At 45.4% G+C, this 19,312-nt stretch overlaps 1 protein-coding gene across 1 annotated transcript in view; it reads right to left on the bottom strand.

Annotated features, from left to right (window-relative positions):
- snd1 (staphylococcal nuclease and tudor domain containing 1) overlaps positions 1-19,312 on the bottom strand; it is a 1,128,702-nt gene that overhangs the window by 293,430 nt on the left and 815,960 nt on the right. The window contains 1 exon segment of the mRNA XM_038812228.1: positions 8,322-8,510. Within this exon segment, the coding sequence (XP_038668156.1) occupies positions 8,322-8,510 (189 nt within the window).

Genomic DNA, 19,312 nt, shown 5'->3' on the forward strand with positions numbered 1-19,312 from the left:
ACGGGCAGTGACTCAGGGCCAGGATCGAACCCGGGTCCTCAGCGCCGTAGGCAGCAGTGCTAACCATTGCACCACCGTGCCGCCCATCACAAAAGACTGTTACAGCCAACAAATAGCTCCAGTTCTAAAGAGATATATTAGACTCCAAACATCAACTCTGTTTCTCTCTCCACAGATGCGGTCAGGCCTACTGAGATTTTCCAGCACTCTATTATAAATCATTCCAGTTCATCAGTTGGTAGTTGGATCCAATTCCTAGTTCTATAGTCAAAAGGTCAGTATATTAACCAATGCATTAATATTTTCTCATTCAATGACAATCAATTGCATTGGCAAGAGAAGTTAATAAACAATGTTAAAACATATTTGCAAATTTAGCTTTGGACCTAATTACCTTATCCTGACCATACTGTGACAGGAGGCCACTAATTAAGGTAGTCAAGGTATGGAATAGATGGCTAGAAAGGTTGTAGCTCAGTTTGAATTCCTGCCCAGACCCTTCCCCGCTTCTATATCTTCCTCTCCTTCTAAAAGATCTCCTCAAAACCTAAGGGTTTGGTCACCTCCTCCTTTTATTCCCTTCTTTGGCTTACATCAATTTTTATTATTGTGCTTCAAAAGAGCTTTGATATGTTTTCCTATATTAAAGGTGCTATATCCGTGCAAATCGCTTCTGCATTGCAAGTTGGAGAGGAAAAGTCAGGAAGTAGCATACCAACAATCAGCACCAGGTCATTTGAAGGCCACTGATTTGCTAGATGCCTCAGTAGTTGTGGCGTTGATGTGTGCACAAGCAAATTCAGCCCAACCAGCTTAGTGTTAAAATTTGATCAGTCCACAATTCTCTACACTGTGCTAGGAAAATGCTTGGGGGTAATCATTTATCATAATTACTTACATTTCATGATTTACACGGCTGGCTTTGAAAGGAGGGGGGATGAAAAATCATACCGTACGCAAATTGAGCTAAGTAAGCGTTTTGCCTCTGACCGGTAAATCACAGAATATTCCCCATGTACCAGTGATAAGAACTGATGCTTTTCCATTCTCTACATGACAGACACGTGGTACTATTTTAACAAAAAATTTAGTGTACTCAATTCATTTTTTCCAATTAAGGGGCAATTTAGAGTGGCCAATTCACCTACCCTGCACATCTTTGGGTTGTGGGGGCGAAACCCACGCAAACACGGGGAGAATGTGCAAACTCTACACGGACAGTGACCCCGAGCCGGGATCGAACCTGGGACCTCAGCGCCGTGAAGCAACAGGGCTAACCCACTGAGCCACCGTGCTGCCACAGACACGTGGTACTATTGAGATACCATAGATAAAGGAATCTACCACCACGATTAACCCAGTCTCAGCGAGCAAAGTTAATCAGGAATGATCTTTAAATAAAACTGGCATCTAACTTTTTTTTAAATGACTAAAATTTATTCAAGTGCTCCAGAAATGAATTATACACCACAACAGCGCTTATTCCATGGATAGAACTAAAATCACAGGCATGCCCTTGGCTGCTATTGGCCTTGGATGACCCTCTCTGGCTTTCAGAGTCTGAGTAACAGTGACAATCCCTCACTTTCTGCTGTTTCTCACTGACTGCTTTGTAATTTGTCTACCCAGAGACTGAGACATGTGCAAGAGCGGCACATGAGGTTCATTTCTAAAGGCCTGGGAAATGCAATTGTCGTTTTGGTGAGTCTTTTTGAGGTGGGCAGGGTTGGGGAGGTGTAGCAAAGGGTGCGAGGCACGAGTGCTATGCTGTCTTCAAGCCAAACTCGCACTGATAATAATAATCTTTATTGGTGTCACAACTAGGCTTACATTAACACTGCAATGACGTTACTGTGAAAATCCCCTCGTCACCACATTCCGGCACACTGTTACACTGAGGGAGAAATCAGAATGTCCAATTCACTTAACAAGCATGTCTTTCGGGGCTTGTGGGAGGAAACCAGAGCACCCAGAGAAAACCCACGTAGACACGGGGAAACTACACACAGACAGTGACCCAAGTCGGGAATCGAACCTGGGTCTCTGGCACTGTGAAGCAACAATGCTAACCACTGTGCTACCGTGCTGCCTAACAGTTCAGTGTTCAGCACTCCCAGGCAGGGTGTGCTTAAAAAGACATTAAATCTGACTCAATCCAAATAATACCAATGATACAGGTGAATTTGTACAATTAACGGTAAGAATTAAATTCAATTAAAGCCCCCATTAATCTCTTCATCTGATTGCAATGCAGCAACAGAAGGATGTGCAGATCGGTTTAGATTAAGTAGTGTGGAAGGAGGCTCGTGTGGAACAAATACTGACAGACTAGTTGGCTGAATGGCCTCTTTGTGCTATCTAAATTCTATCTTATTTGTTTAGCAAGATGTGCATTTTTAAAAAAATGTATGGATCCAAAAGGACATATGAAATGCTTGGAAATTAAAATAGTTGAACAGTAGAGTGGAGGAATATACACCTGTCTCTGAACTCCCTAATATTGCGAAGGTTATTGCAATATTCTTTGTTCAGCAATCAAATAGGGAAGTCTGAAACTTTCCTCTCATTAACATTCTGTACAATGGCATTGAGTGAATGTGATGACATTTGTATAACTATTGCACTTATGATACATTTCATATTTCAAATCACTTTACACATATCCTTAGAAGTTATAAACTAAACAGACAGACAGAAAAGTTAATCGGCACTTGCAATGTTTTTTGTGGGAGCGAGAGAGACTCACGTTTGGTATGTTGCCTCCCAGGTGCAAGGGTACGTGATGTCTCGGATCGTGTTTTCCGGGTCCTTAAAGGGGAGGGGGAGCAGCCCCAAGTCGTAGTCCACATTGGCACTAACGACATAGGTAGGAAAGGGGACAAGGATGTCAGGCAGGCCTTTAGGGAGCTAGGATGGATGGGTGGGGGAGGGAAGTGTCTCGGATATTTACAAGGAGCTCATGGGGACGGAGGAGAAGCAGACTGAGGAACTGAGCCATAAATGGGAGGAGGAGTTGGGAGGGGAGATTGGGGAGGGCCTGTGGGCGGACGCGCTGAGCAGGGTTAATGGGACTGCAACATGTGCCAGGCTCAGCCTGATTCAGTTTAAGGTCGGCCACCAGGCCCACATGACAGTGTCCCGGATGAGCAGATCCTTTGGGGTAGAGGACAGGTGTGTAAAGTGTCTGAGAGGACCAGCAGACCATGTCCACATGTTTTGGGCATCTCCCAAACTTAGGAGATACTGGCAGGGGTTCGAGGACGTCATGTCTAGAGTATTGAACATAAGGGTGGCAATGGGTTCGGAGATGGTGATTTTTGGGGTTTCAGACGCCCTGGAAGTCCGGGGGGGGGGAGAAAAAGGCCGACGTTTTGGCCTTTGCTTCCCTGGTAGCCCAGAGACGGATACTTCCAGCTTGGAGGGAGTCAAAGCCCCCAAAGTCGGAAGCCTGGGTGTCAGACATGGCGAGTTTCCTGGGCTTGGAGAAAATCAAGTTCGCCTTGAAAGGGTCGTTGTTAGGGTTCGCCCGGAGGTGGCAACCATTCATTGACTTCTTTGCGGAGAATTAATCGTCAGCAGGGGGGCGAGGAGGGGGAGGAAGGGTTAGGGGAATGTAGTTTAGGGGGTGAATTAGGCAGATCTGAGTAGGACGGGTTAGGGCAATTGCACTGTGTACTTTGTTTAGTGTACAATCCTTTTGTTTTCACGTTCTGTAATTTTACTGTTTACAATGCCAAAAAAAACCTCATTAAAATTGTTTATCCAAAAAAAACCATGAAAACGTCAAGAAATGTTTTTTTAAATGGATGCATATTGTCAAGTTTTACAGACAGCAATCAGATGAATTATCAATTGCTTATTTACTGGTACTGGCCACGCAAACTACCGATTTCTCCCAGTCATAGATGGAATTTTTGACATCCACCTGAACTGCCAAAGTAGACACACAGACTGTTAGTTCAGCACTTTGTTCTAGAAAATTGAAAGAGTGCCTGCACTATTACAATTGTACATCGTTAAAAGCGAGTGAAAATTCACTGAATGCAAAGGAGTTCGATCCATTGGAACCACATACATTGGGAAGTATCTTGGTCCATTATAGATTGTGAATTAATAGGGTGTTGGAGTGGGTGGCACAACAGCACAGTGGTTAGCACTGCTGCTTCACAGCGCCAGGGTCCCAGGTTCGATTCCCGGCTTGGGTCACTGTCTGTGCGGAGTTTGCATGTTCTCCCTGTGTCTGCGTGGGTTTCCTCCGGGTGCTCCGGTTTCCTCCCACAAGTCCTGAAAGACGTGCTGTTCAGTGAATTGGACATTCTGAATTCTCCCTCTCTGTATCCGAACAGATGCCGAAATATGGCAACTCAGGGCTTTTCACAGTAACTTCATTGCGCTGTTAATGTAAGCCTAATTGTGACAATAAAGATTTGGCGTGGTGTATCATTCTATGATTGTGTGAAATTGGGCTGCAAGCCCCATCGAAGTAATCTAGATAAGTTTATGGCACATGGTGCACTCCACAGGTCCATCTGCCTTGCTCTCAGCAACTCGAGATGAAGCCAATCCATTCACTATAGGTCTATTTCAGCTGGAATATCCACAACAGACATTAGACCCCCTTCATTTTCACTTTGCTAAGTGCATGGGATTAGGGGTGGTGTATTGAGATGGACAGAAAACTGACTGACAGACTGGAAAAAAAAAGAGTAGGAATAAACAGGTTTTTTTCCAAATGGCAGACAGTGACTAGTGGGGTACACAGGGATTGGTGCTGGGCCCTCAGCTATTCACAGTATATATTATTGAATTAGATGAGAACACAAAATGTATTGGCTTCAAATTTGCAGACGACACAAAGCTGGGTGGGATGGTGAGCTGTGAGAAGGATGCAGAGATCCTACATTGTGATTCTGACAAGTTGAATGTGTGGACAAATGAATGACAGATACTGTATAATTCGGATAATTGTGAGGTTATCCACTTTGTTTGCAAAAACAGGAAGGTGGATTATTATTTGAATGGCCCTAAATTAGGAGGGGATTGTGCAAAGAGACCAGTCTCTGAAGGTAAGCATACAGGTGCAGCAGATGGTAAAGAAGGCAAGTGGTACGTTGACCTTCGTAGCAAGAAGAATGAGGGGGGATTTCATAGAAACCTATCACATTCTATAGGACTTGATAGTGTAGATGCAAGAAGGATGTTCCCGATGGTGGGAGCGTCCAGAACCAGGGGTCACAGTCTAAAGATACGGGGTAGACCATTTAGGACTGACATGAGGGGAAATTCCTTCAACTAGAGTGTGGTCGGCCTGTGGAATTCACTACTACAGGAAGCAGTTAAGGCCAAAACCTTGTATGCTCTCAAGAAGCAGTTAGATATCGCATTTGGGACGAATACGGGGAGAAGACGGAATCAGGCTATTGAGTTGGATGATCAGCCATGATCATAATGAATGACGGGGCAGGCTCAAAGGGCTGAATGTCATATCTCTGCTCCAATTTTCTATGTTTCATTTATATATGCATGGGATCTAACGTCCATTTAGGAAACAGCCAAGAAATTAGGGTGTCAGCTTCCTAAACTGTGTCTTATTGACCCTATTTTACACCCATGAAATGGGGCAACAAGGTCCAATTTCTATCCCATGCTAGCCACTCTAGTTCCCTTTGAGGCTGTACAAGATTGCACTTTCATTATGCTTCCTTGCATCATTTCTATAAACCATAATATATACAAGACATACAAATTTCCTCACAAATAAAATCCCTATTCACTGCAACTAAAACAAAATGAAGTGGGAGGAGGCGTTGGTGGTGGTGCTGGAGGAGGGTCTGTGGTGAGAGGTGCTGCAGAGGGTAAAAACCTCGACTTTGTGCATGAGGCTGGGGCTGATACTGCTGAAGGTAGTATCCAGGGCGCACCTCACAAAGTCTAGGATGAGCTGGCTATTCGAGGGCGTGGAGGATGTCCGTGAGTGGTGTGGGAGGGGCCCTGTGAATCATGTGCATATACTTTGGCCCTGCCTGAAGCTGGAAACGTTTTGGAGGACAGTGTTCAGTACCATTTTGGGGGTTTCACATGTGGACATGAAACCCGGTCCTCCAGAAGCCATATTCAGGGTGTCAGGGGGGCTGGAGCTGCAGGCGGGTGCAAGGCAGGTGTTGTAGTTTTCACCTTGCTGATTGCGCGTAGGCGGGTCTTATTGGGGTTGAGGTCAGCTTCTCCAGCCCATGTCTCGGTGTGGTTGGGGTGCCTGCTAGAGTTTGCTCTGAGGGGGGCAAGTGTGAGTGCTACAAGGGTTGTTCACCATGCATTTTCGGGAATTGATTACTGTTGACTGTTGAGGTGGGGGTTTGGGCAGGCTGGGGTTTTTTGTGCGGTCGTTTTATATTGTAAAACTGTTGAAACTTTGTTGAGTGAAGATACTTTTTAAAAGACTAAAATAAGGTTGCCGCACTTCAGTTAAGGAAGCTCCAGATCTTCTATCAACTGACAAATTTATTGCTGCGCGTTATTGAATTTAACAACAAACAAGGGTGTGTTTTGAAGATACAACTCTGATAGCCTGAAACAAAACAGATAAGTGGCTGGATTCTCCGTTTTGGAGACTAAGTCCCCACGCTGGCGTGAAACGGTGGTCCTTTACACCAGGTTTTGCTGGGGGCTAGCAGGGAAGCAACATAGAGCTTGCAGCTCTAGCTGCCGATATGGCGCTCAGCACTTCTGGTTCCGAGGCCGCGCATGGCAGTGGCCTGCTGCGGCCACGCCATGGCAGACTCGGCCTGCGGACCTGGACACCAAAGCAGTGCCTCCCTTCGGCCGCTCGCGGGCCCTGGACCACCCGCCTAGTGCCCCCAGCCCCGAATGAAACCCACCTGCCCGCCGATCGGCCCTCCCCCAACTGTGGCGGTCCCGGAATAAGTCCGCAGCCGCCACACCGAGTTCATGAACGGTGTGAGCACACATAGCCCACGCCGCTGGGAACTCGGCCGGTCTGAGACGGAGCATCATGGGGCAGGCCTCAGGCTGTGGATAATCTGCACGGTGTACTCTTTTTAGGGGGTGGAGAATTCAAAAACCGGCGCCACTCCCGATTTTGGCGCCAAAACGGATTCTCCACCCCGTCGCCGAACACGATTTCGGCGTCGGGGAGCGTTATGAAATTCACGATTGCAGCTTAAGACTTTGGAACCTTAAACTATTGCCCTGTTGACAGTGTACCACAAATGTGTCTTGACAGTTTCCAAAAATGGTAGTTTCCTGGTTTCTCTGTTCCCTTAGTAAGAACATTAAATCCTTCATGGGGGTATGGCATTAACACAAATCCTAAAGTTTAATAAACTGCTCAGCAGCTTTTAAACAGGTCTGCCAACAAATAAGTGCCCACAATACTATATACATTGGCATTCTCACATCTGAAGGGTGCGTTGGTACAGGAAGCAGAAAATCAACAATGTCGTAAGCAGAAATCACATCCTGAGATTGGGTACATAGCAGAGGGATCTGCTTCTGCCTCTGCTTCTTCTGTGAATGCTTGAAGAAAACAGTGGGGGGCGAAGATGGAGAAGTGTACCAACATAGATTACCTTAATTAACATGGGTGGAAGACATCTTAGTGACACAGAAACAAAATAAAAAGGTTTCTCGCTCAAATGTGGTCAGCTTGTGATGGAATGGATTGTTTGATTTGCTGCCCCATAGGGAAGGGAAGAAACAAAGACTAAAATGTTCCAATGTATTTGTGGTATCTGTCATGGCTTCACAATTCCCTGCTCACACTTGAAAATAAATGTGAAAAATGTAAAATGTGGTTTCTCACAAACCTCTGTGGACAGTGACTTCACATGAAGTGAGCCTGCTGAGGACTAAGGGATTTGTATTGTGAGGCTGTAAGGTCAGCTGTGTATGAACAGCTGCCTCTGTTATTTAGAGCTGAGAAATTCTCTCAAGTGATGGGATACTGAAATGTATTGCATAATCCCAATATAGGAGCCTTGCAAAAGGTTTCACTTATTAATCAGACACCCAGGACACCATTCACCTTCGAGCAGGACACGGCAAGAATTCTAACATTTTCTGAATACAGTTCTCTTTAAATGCAAAGAAACTTTCATCGGTTTGAACTTTAAATAATTTACATTCATGCAGCACCTTGAATTGATTAGATTAAATGTACAGCAATGGCTGGGTATGTTAAATCAATAGTGGACTGCACATCATTCACTTGTACCATGGGCATTGTGACAAACACAGACATTTGTAGTGTTTTAGAAAAACTGAACTGGTTTTTCAAAAGACCCACGTTCCCACTCAGTTCCTACCTTTTCCCGTTTCAGCTTGGCTGGCTCCTCGACTGACTGCAGTGCTTTGAAGTAGGGACTCCGTTCTGCAGTAAAGTGGACCTTCGAGAGAGAGATCTCCACGAGGGCGACAGAAAGGTTGACCCCATCTATATGTAGCCAGCCAATGAAATTACCGGCTTTATCCATACTTTCCACCTCGACCTCCACCTAAAATGGGAACAAAATTTAACATTTTACTGAAAAGTGTTAATGTAAGCCTACTTGTGATACTAAAGATTATATTAAAAAAACGATTTATAGAAACCTCAAGTCCTTAATACAAAACCCAACCATTCTTAAAAAATGTCCAAATTACAGCTTCTACAGTAGAAAACAGGATTGCATTAAGTACAAAGCAGAACTATCTGTATCTAAAGACCTGCATATGTTCTTCGAATGCAGGTGACACAAGATTGTACTTATTATTTTTATAAACATTTTATTGAGGTATTTATGGTTTTATAACAATAACAGAAGAAACAGTGTAAATACAATTATAAACATAGTGCAAAAGCCTTCTTCCTTTCTCACAGGTCTCACCTTTTCTAACCCCCTACTGTAAACTAAACCAACCCCACAGTCCCGCCCCTTCTGCTGATGGTTAATTTTCCCTAAAGAAGTCGACGAACAGTTGCCACCTCCGGGCGAACCCTAACATTGACCCTCTCAAGGCGAACTTGATTTCCCCCAGACAGCAAAAGCTAGCCATGTCCGATAGCCAGGTCTCCGACTTCGGGGGCTTTGAGTCCTTCCAAGCTAATAGTATCCGTCTCCGGGCTACCAGAGAGGCAAAGACCATTCTCCTCCTGGATTCCCGGATCTTCCCACATCCCGAGAATCGCCACCTCTGGACTCGGCGCTATAGTTGTTTTCAACACCTTGGACATGACATCCGCAAACCCCTGCCAGAATCCCTGAAGCTTTGGACATGTCCAAAATATGTGGACATGGTTCGCTGGTCCTCCCACACATTTTGCACAGCTGTCTTCCAGGCCAAAGAATCTGCTCATCCGGGCCACTGTCATGTGAGCCCGGTGAACGACCTTAAATTGTAACAGGCTGAGCCTGGCACATGTTGCAGACGCGTTGACTCTACTCAACGCATCCACCCACAGACCATCCTCTATCTCTCCTCCCAGCTCCTCCTTCCACTTGCGCTTCAGCTCCTTGGCCTGCGTCTCCTCTGACCCCATAAGTTCCTTGTAAATGTCCGAGACACTCCCTTCTCTTACCCATGCTCTGGAAACTACCCTGTCCTGAATCCCCCTTAGCAGTAGGAGCGGGAAGGTTGACACCTGTTTACGTAGGAAGTCCCGCACCTGCAGATACCTGAATTTGTTTCCCCTTGCTAACCCAAACTTCTCCTCCAGCGCCCTCATACTTGGAAAGCTCCCCTCTATAAACATATCCCCCATCCTCTCAATCCCTGCTCTCCGCCATATCCAGAACCCCCCCATCCATACTTCCTTGGGCAAACCGGTGATTATTACAGATTGTGGACAAGACCGATGCTCCCTCTGCTCCCACATGTCTCCTCCATTGCCCCCCGACTCTCAGAGCCGCCACCACCACAGGGCCGGTGGAGTAACGTGTCGGCGGGCCGGCAGAATCGCAGTTACCAACGCCCCCAAACTGGTGCCCTTACTTGAAGCCGCCTCCATACGCTCCCACACCGACCGCTCCCACACCGACCCCTCCCCCACCACCCACTTCCTGATCATGGCTATATTCGCCACCCAGTAACAGTTACTAAAATTTGGCAGCGCCAACCTGCCCTCTCCCCGACTCCGCTCAAGCATTACCTTCCTTACCCGCGGGGTCTTGCCTGCCCAAACAAAGCCAGATCACTTTGTTGACCCGTTTAAAAAAGGACCGCAGAATAAAGATGGGGAGACACTGAAACACAAACAAGAATCTTGGGAGGACCATCATCTTCACCGTCTGCACCCTCCCAGCTAATGACAACGGGAGCGCATCTCATCTCCGAAAATCATCCTTCATTTGGCCTATTAGCCAGGCCAGATTTAATTTATGCAGCCGGTCCCATTCCCACGGCACTTGAATGCCTAGGTACCTAAAGCTTCCCCCACTAATTTAAACGACAGCTCCCCCAATCGCCTCTCCTGTCCCCTCGCCTGGACCGCAAACATCTCACTTTTCCCCATATTTAGCTTATACTCCGACAACTGGCCAAATTTCCCTAGAATCCTCATGATTTCTTCCATCTCCTCTAATGGGTCCGATACATACAGAAGCAGGTCGTCTGCATAGAGCGGGACTCTGTGCTCCACACCCCCCCCCCCCCCCCACCAGCCCCTTGAGGCTCTCAGAGCAATTGCCAATGGCTCTATAGCTAGCGCGAACAACAGTGGGGAGAGAGGGCAACCCTGTCTCGTCCCCCGGTGCAGTCTAAAATAGTCCAATGTTGTCCTATTCGGCCGTACACTTGCCACAGGAGCCTGATGCAGCAACCTGACCCAGTCGATAAAGCCCCGCCCAAATGCAAACCGTCCCAGTACCTCCCACAGAAAATCCCATTCAGCCCGATCAAAAGCCTTTTCTGCATCCATTGCAATCACCACCTCCACCTCCCTGCCTTCCGGGGGCATCATGATCACATTTAACTAACGTCTTACATTAGCCACCAACTGCCGACCCTTAACAAACCCCGTCTGGTCCTCCCCAATAACGTCCGGAACACAATCCTCAATCCTGGAGGACATGATCGTTCCATACATGAAAAAACATAATACAGGGGCAGCACGGGCACGGTGGCGCAGTGGTAGCCCTGCAGTCTCACGGCGCCGAGATCCCAGGTTCGATCCTGGCTCTGGGTCACTGTCCGTGTGGAGTTTGCACATTCTCCCCGTGTTTGCGTGGGTTTCACCCCCACAACCCAAAGATGTGCAGGGTAGGTGAATTGGCCATGCTAAATTGCCCCTTAATTTTTTGCATAAATACATAAATCTCTGGTTGCCTCGGAGACGTTAAGAATCAATCACGTAGTGTGGGACTGAGTTCATCATGTAGACCAACAAGAATTTATAGCACCTTTAATATAATTAAGTGGCCCAAAGTGTTTCACAAAGTATCACACGCATAAGGCGATATTAGGTCAGGTGACCAAAAGCTTGGGCAAAGAGGTAGGTTTAGAAGCAGCTTAGAGGAACAAAGCAAGTAGAAGGGGAGAGTGGCAGGGTGAGAATTCCAGAGCTGAAGGCATGGCCATCAATGACAGAGTAATTGAATTGGGATTGCACAAGAGGTCAGCATTGAAGGAGTGCTGTATCTCAGAGGCTTGTGGTTTGGAACAAAATTACAGAGCTATGCAGGGGGTGATTGAAATCACCGTTTAGGCCAGGTTAACAGTACCATGTAGTGTAGGATTGGGATCACCCATATTGTCCAGGCTAACAAGACCACATAATGAGAGATAGGAGTCTCCATGCAGACTAGGGCTGCTACCTCTTTTCCATAAAGATCATTGGTGAACCAGCGACGCTTCAGACAACTGAGAAGCCTATCTGGTGCTAGATTTATTAAACTCAAAAGTGATTAACTGGTCTTTCACCCGAGTGTCATTTGTTTGGCGTTGGTGTCATGGAGTGGTTGGCAAGAACAGAATCATGGGTACACTTCTAAATATTTCCATTGTATTTCATTCACATTGGCATCTTCATAGAGGAGTAATATAATGGTGAGTCTTTGTTTCTGCAGCCTTGCAAAAGATTACCTGGAAACTGCACATTTGGCCCAACCAGTCATGTTACGTTTATGTTCCACTCGATATTCCTCCCATCTTCTATCTAAATGTAGATATATTTTGTGCTGTGGAACTGTGTCCAGCAGAAACTAATAGAAAGTGCTTCAAACTGATTTTGACCATCTTCTCAGTCAGCCGCGACTTCAATCCAGATTAAATTTGCACTATCGCGAAAGGTGAAGATTGTTCCTATATAACTGCACAACCCATACCCTAAATATAAATATATTTTTCACTGATTCTGCACAGGCAAATTCAGCAAAAGAGAAATGACAAGGAGGAGTTAATAAGTCTGATGGCACAAGCAGAAGGAATTAACACCAGCAGATATGAATGTTAATCCAAATGCGTCATCAACCATTTCCTTTCCTGGTCTTGCATGGATTATTTAATGCTGCTTGTAATATCAGTATTCCTGACTCACTTAAGTGACTAAAATATATCTTTTAAAGAAAACAAAATATAAATCTCCTTGTGGTTTTGCTCAGCATCACTGCACAATCCTGCCAGTTATGTTTTTAAAGTCAAAATTATCTATCCATCATAGTTGGGGGCGGGGGGGGGCAAACAAGGTTTGAGACCAGACCAGATACAGGGAAAGTGTCAAGAATTGGGGAAAATTAAGATTACAAAATGAAATAGTGATAAAAAAAAGGGGAATTGATGGAAAACTTTCTGAAGGAGGTTTTAATATGTGAATTAGCAGACTAGTGAGAAAAGCAAGTGTTTACCTATGCAACTGAGGGAAAATACTGGGGTGCAGAAGAGGTAACTTCAAAATGCAGAGATAAGGGAAGTGATACTTAAATGCTGTAAAAAGCCAGGTGGGTAACATCAAAGGGAAAGAATTATGTTTCCATTGCACAATAACTGGAGAAAGGCACACAGTAGCAGCTGCCATTACAGCCCACCCAGCTGCAGGAAACAGTTTCCCCTGAGAACAAAATATTGCCAAAATGGCAGCTGGTTAAAATCAAAAACTCGAGCCGTGAAGATTAAGCCTTCGCAAAAACTGAAGATTATATTCCCAAACATGGACAAATAACCTGGGCATGGTAATTATCTCCTGGATTTAGCTCATAGATTTATATAATAATGAATGTTATTTGGGAAAGGGGTGTCTCAGAGTTCAGGAAACATAGGTAGTTGAGAACAAAGGTGTAACTTCATGTAGTACAGTGTGCATAGCCATCGGGTAGTTAAGTATACCGTTGATCACAAAATGACTGGACTATTCTCCCCCGGTTTACATATCTTTTCTCACAGGGATGCTTAACATTAGCAGGGTTTTTAGCAAAAGTGAGCATAGAATAGTGAGAGGACGAATTAAAAGAAACATGATCAAGTAAAGAGAGAAAGGGTGAGTGGCAGGAAAGTAAAGTAAATAGCTAGTGTATACTGAACAAGCAGACATGTGAATGGCGAGAGGAGTGCATGAGTAGAGAGAATGAGAAGGAGCGGGAAAAGGAAAAAAATGTAGGGAGAAAAAGTAAATATATGGAATCAGTGAATAAAGGAAAATGTCAATGACAATCACGTTTAAGCCCATCCCCTCTCTGGTTCTATAAGAAAAGAAGACATCAATCCTGATAGTATATGCAGTGAATAGTTAGGATCTGGAATGGGATGGGAGTATGGTGGAGCCAGATTCAATCATGACTTTCAAAAGGGAACTGGATATTTATCTGAACAGAAAAAGGTTGCAGGGCTATGGGGGAGTGGGACCAGCATGGTGTTCTTGCAGAGATGGACTCGGCAGGTCAAATGGCCTCCTAGGTTGTAACCATGCAATGTAACGCAGAAAGCACAAATTTCATGACAACGCTCGCATGACTAAACATTCCTCTTTCTTGCTCTCTTAGTTAACAGGAACTGAAATAAAAATAGCTTACAAAATTAAATTTCTTCTAAATAAATACACAAGCATTTCTCTTCCTTGACACAAAGGTTCAAGTTAAATCATTGTCTACTCTATTTAAAAAACACTTCCATTAAAAAAAACAGTAAAATAGAAAGAATAAGTATCATTGCACAGCACATTGGATTCTAACAAATCTCTTTCTTAATTTACTATATAGACAGTAATGGACAGAGAAATCCTCCTGATCTCTTTAAATAAAATCCCCTCGGGCAGCATCATTCCCACCAAATTCTCCTACAATGCCGGATTAGCTGAACAATTCATCAATCCAATCAAATATTTAGCAAACAGTATCAGACGCCTCTACAGTTTTAATAACTGGTTTCCCATCTCACTGACGGGGACCACTCGGGACTTGAAGTGCCTGGGTTCCAGGAGAAAGGGCATGGGGGAAGGGAGATGGCAGTATTTGACCTGTAATATTCATCATTTTCTGACATTACCCAGTTTTGATTCCAGGCTCTCATGAACTCACTGAATGCTGTAATGGTTGGAGAGGATTTGCACCCACCCACTCTTCCGTCATCCTATCTGCCCCGATCAACACATACATACTCATTATGATAACTCCTTCTGAAAAGACCATTTCAAGAATGTTCAGTTTCCATGGAGTCCGTCACCCAGAGTGCAAGTGAGCAGCAACACAACTGTGGACAAAGACCCAGGATTTGAAATAATTTATCTTTTCTTCAGAATTTGAGTTTCAAACGAGAAAATACATTTGTTATTCATTCAATACAGTTACAACCAAAAAATAAATACTATTTTATTTTCTGTATAACTGATTGAATGGCTTAAAAATTTTCAACAATCGCCTGCTGGCATCTTGTTCCACAGGCACCTTTACCCTCGCAAACCACCGTCTATTCTTCATAGAGTGGCTGACAAAAGTAAGTGCCGGCAGATCATACAACCGTGGATGGCCAGCATCATAACCTTGTTTGAATCTGGTCTCACCCAAAAGTCACATGTTGCCTTATCCCTTTGGCATGTCACTGAAGAGTAGTCATTAAAGTAACAATGTTTTCTCAGTGTTTTGCCCCCTAACCCAGGATCATTGAATTCACATCACAAAAGGAATAAACTGTGGCTGTCATGGAGCCCAGAGGAAAGCCTGCTTGACATACAACCCCATCACCATTATCATATTTAAATACACATATTAGTCCTTTTAGTGGGATACTGCACTGTTGTATATAATACAGTTACATACACAACCGGGGTTGATCATAATTCAATCTGCAGGGTGGTGTATAAAACATCAGGGAAAATAGCTTACCAATACAGAAGTCAGTATTAATATCTTTACATTATGAAAATGTGTTATGTGTGATAGAATTCCACAAGGAAAGCTCAGTGGATGACAGGTTAATGCCATGCAAGATGCAAGTTTGGAGACAACATGTCCATGTCTCAGTTGTTGCCATTCTATTAAGGCATCTTGTTTAAAATCTGTAAAGTGTTTTATCTTCTGCTGAAATGAATGTCAGCCACATTTCAGTAAGGATGGAGTGTGTGGGCAGCAGCATTGTCATCTACTGGTGTAGTCCCATATAACACAAAGATCACATGACAATCTTAGAATTGCCAGGCTCAGAGAAAGCCATTTGACTTTGTCGAACTCAGTGTACAAACAGACTCAATTTCAGAAATTCTTCAGTATTGAGTGCTGAAGTCTGGATTGTCGAATAGTTTTCAGGAACCTGAGGAATATCCTACCAGTAAGTGTACAAACATATAACTTGCTTGTACTTTCTACTGATATTGGAAAAAAACAATTGATTTCTTACAGGTGTCTGAACCTATCTATTTTGGATTAGTCTGCTGCAGTCCAACAGAGTCCACATCAAGTTAGTTTTAGGTCGATCCCAGCAGCCTTAAGCTAGATGGGGAGAATACCACTTTGGACTGTTGTCCAGTGACCCAAACCAATGTGGGCAACAAAAAAAAGATTAAGCTGCAAAACACATGTTAGGGGCTGCATGGTGGCACAGTGGTTAGCACTGCCGACTCTCGGCGCCGAGACCCATGTTTGAAGTCGGCTCCGGGTCACTGTCCATGTGAAGTTTGCAAATTCTCCCTGTGTCTGTGTGGGTCTTACCCCCACAACCAAAAGATGTGCAGGGTCAGTAAATTGGCCATGCTAAACTGCCCTTTAATTGGAAAAAAGAATTGGGTACTCAACCACTCTCTGTGACACAACATATTTGCATATAGTTCCCTAATTAATAGAACTGCGATACAATACACTGTGCTCTTGAACGTTTGAATAGCTGAAAATAAGTTTAAATCTGGTATAATCTGTTCATTTTGGTGCAAAAACACGTCCTGCACAATTCAGCTACATTATGTTGAAATATTCCTTTCACCAATTTGGCTTTGCATTTTGGTTCAATTTACAATGTCCAAGCAGTTTTGTTCTGAAATGCAGTATGTTTCAATCCTTACTTCAACATTTCTCCTTCAAGGGAACCAAACAATGCAAATCTTCCCCTCGGGTCGGGTCTGCACGAGTCAAGGATTATAGTTTGATTAAAACCGTTTTCAGAAATGTCAGTATTTTGGCAGGAAGGAGTGACAGTATAAGTTAAATGCAATCATTTTAGAGGAGGTCTGGAAGCAAAGAGACCTAGGGTGTATGAACAGATCTTTAAACCTCATAAGTTGAAAAGGCTGTGAAAAACATACACAAGTTCATTGACTCAGCTCTAACATGGGAGATATAGGGCGGAATTCTCCACCGGGGAGTTCTCCGCGCTAGTCCCGCCACGCTGCCCCAGCACCCGCACGCGATTCTCCCACCCTCCCCAAACCAGCGCGGCAAGAATCACGGCTGACCGCTCGGAGAATCGTCGCTCGCCGTTTGCAAAAGGCGAGCGGCGATTCTCGGGCCCGGATGGGCCGAGCGGCCGCCCCAACACGACAGGTTCCCGCCGGCGCCGCCCACACCTGGTCGCTGCCGGAGGGAACTGCACGGGAACACTGGGGGGAGGCGGCCTGTGGGGGGGGGTTTCCTCCGATGGGGTCTGGCCCGCAATCAGTGCCCACCAATCGGCGGGCCGGCTTTTCTAAGGGAGGACCTCCTTTCCTTCGCCGCCCCGCAAGATCCATTGGCCATTTTCTTGTGGGGCGGACGGCAACCGCGCATGTGTGGGTGACGTCATTTATGCGGCCCCAAGGCCCAGTGCGCGTAAATGACTCGACGTCGCTCCTAGCCCCCTGGGGACGGGAGAATAGGGGGGCTGGGAGCGGGCTCCGACGCCGGAGTGAAACACTCCGGTTTTCACTCTGGCATCGGCACTTAGACTCCCGTTGGCAGAATTGCGCCCATAGAGTCCAAAAGCAAGGAAGTTAAGCTAAACTTTCAGAAATCATTATAGGCCTGACCTGAAGTACTTGGCACGATCTTCCCAAAAGGGAACAAAGTCCCCGAGCAAGTGTGTTTAGCCGTGTGTTTCTGGCACTCGCAGTTCCAAGAAACACATGGTTCTTCAACATGACTCACTTTGAATAAGGGGCCTGAAAGGAGGACGCGTGGCCAAGGCCACACATAGCCCTGTTTGGTACCGTGGGGAACTTGGCTCGCCAGAACTTCCCATTGTAGCGAGAGATCGGGATGCCATCTTTAAATGGTGTCCCGCTCTCCGAGGCCCCGAAAGAATCTCTGACCTCCCCCACCATCCTGAACGCAACATGGTAGGTTCCCTGGTCCCTCCCCTGCACCCTCCAACACCCACACTGGGCAACCCCAGCCCGAACATACGCATGCAAAAAATGCCACCTGGGCACCTTGGCAGTGCCAGGCTGACAGCCGGGTAGAATCACCAGGTTTGCACTGCCAGGGCACTACCCTGCCTAAAAGGCATGCAGCTGGGGGCCTACAAGCCCCTGGGAAATCCCCACGAGTGCCTTTCCGTCTGGTCCCGTTTGAGGAGACCAGCACCAAACGGCACTCGCCCGAGGTCCCTGAGGCAGAGGGATTGAATCCCAAAGCCTCAGGTACCTCGGGAATCTGCACATCAGAGTTAGGCTTACTGCCTCGCTCCAATATACAGATTTGCTAAAAAGTGATTTCGCCCATTGTGGGTGGGATTCCCCTTGCAACGTCTCGCGAGATTGCGTTGAATCACATGAGGCTTTGCGAGCCGGGTAGATCCCGGGAGGAGAGTCTCCCAGTTTTCACCGGCCATGCTGCGCCGCGGCGAGCGGCTTTTCTGGCGCAGCGTGGCCGGAGGATCGCGACCACTGTATCCATTATACTTTAGGAGGGATACAAAGGCCTTGGAGAGAGTGCAGAGAAGATGTACAAGAACCGTTTTGAAACTGAGGGAGGCTAGTTAGGGTGAGAAACAGAGAGATGGGTAATTCAAATTAGAGCATAGAAACTTAAGGGACGATACAATAAAGTTGTTGAAAATTATGAAGGGTTTGCTACGTTCTTAAAGGAGAAACTTTCTACTCACAGATAGGTCAGTAAAAAAAAAGCAAAGATTTTAGGTAATAAAAACTGAAATGCTGGAAAACCTCAGCAGCTCTGGCAGCATCTGAGGAGAGAGGAACAAAGTTAATGTTTCCAGCCCATCTGACTTGAGTTCACTTTTTCTCTCGCTACAGATGCTGCCAGATCTGCTGAGTTTTCCCAGAATGTTCTGTTCTTATTTCAGATTTCCAGCATTTGCAGTATTTTATTTATTTTGCAGATTTACGGTAGCAGGCACAAAAAAAACAACTGAACCACCCACCTGGTCACAAGTAAATTATTTGTCAATATGTTGGGAAAATCAAATAGCACGTTTCTGGTCAAGGTGCAAAAGGGCAAATCTATACAAGAGGTGCCAATTATTAAGAAGGAAGTGGAAGCGAGAGGAGGGAGGGGGAGTGAATATATATACATACAATATGTATACACACACACACCCACACAAAGGGAGAGAGAGAAAAGATCTGAAGCCAGCCTTAACATATTAATGACCAGGAACATTTTACATAATAAAAGCAGCAAATTCTGGCACTCAGCATGCTACAACAGTCATCCCACTTCAAAAACACTACACTGGCGGTAAAGTACTGGGACATCCTGAGATCATGGGAGAAGCTAAATAAGGAACAAAACTAAGAAGAAAAATGGGATGGGGGAAAACCACACAGACACAGTGGACAGGAGAGAAAACAGAAAGACATGGGAAGAATGAGAAAAGATGACCCAGCAGCTTTTCCGGAGGCTCAGTAGGAAATTAAATAATTGACTACAGTGTACAAGGTGCTCTCACTGCCGAGTCCCTGTAC

Source organism: Scyliorhinus canicula, chromosome 11 (genome assembly GCF_902713615.1).
Source record: "Scyliorhinus canicula chromosome 11, sScyCan1.1, whole genome shotgun sequence".
Taxonomy (NCBI): Eukaryota; Metazoa; Chordata; class Chondrichthyes; order Carcharhiniformes; family Scyliorhinidae; genus Scyliorhinus; species Scyliorhinus canicula.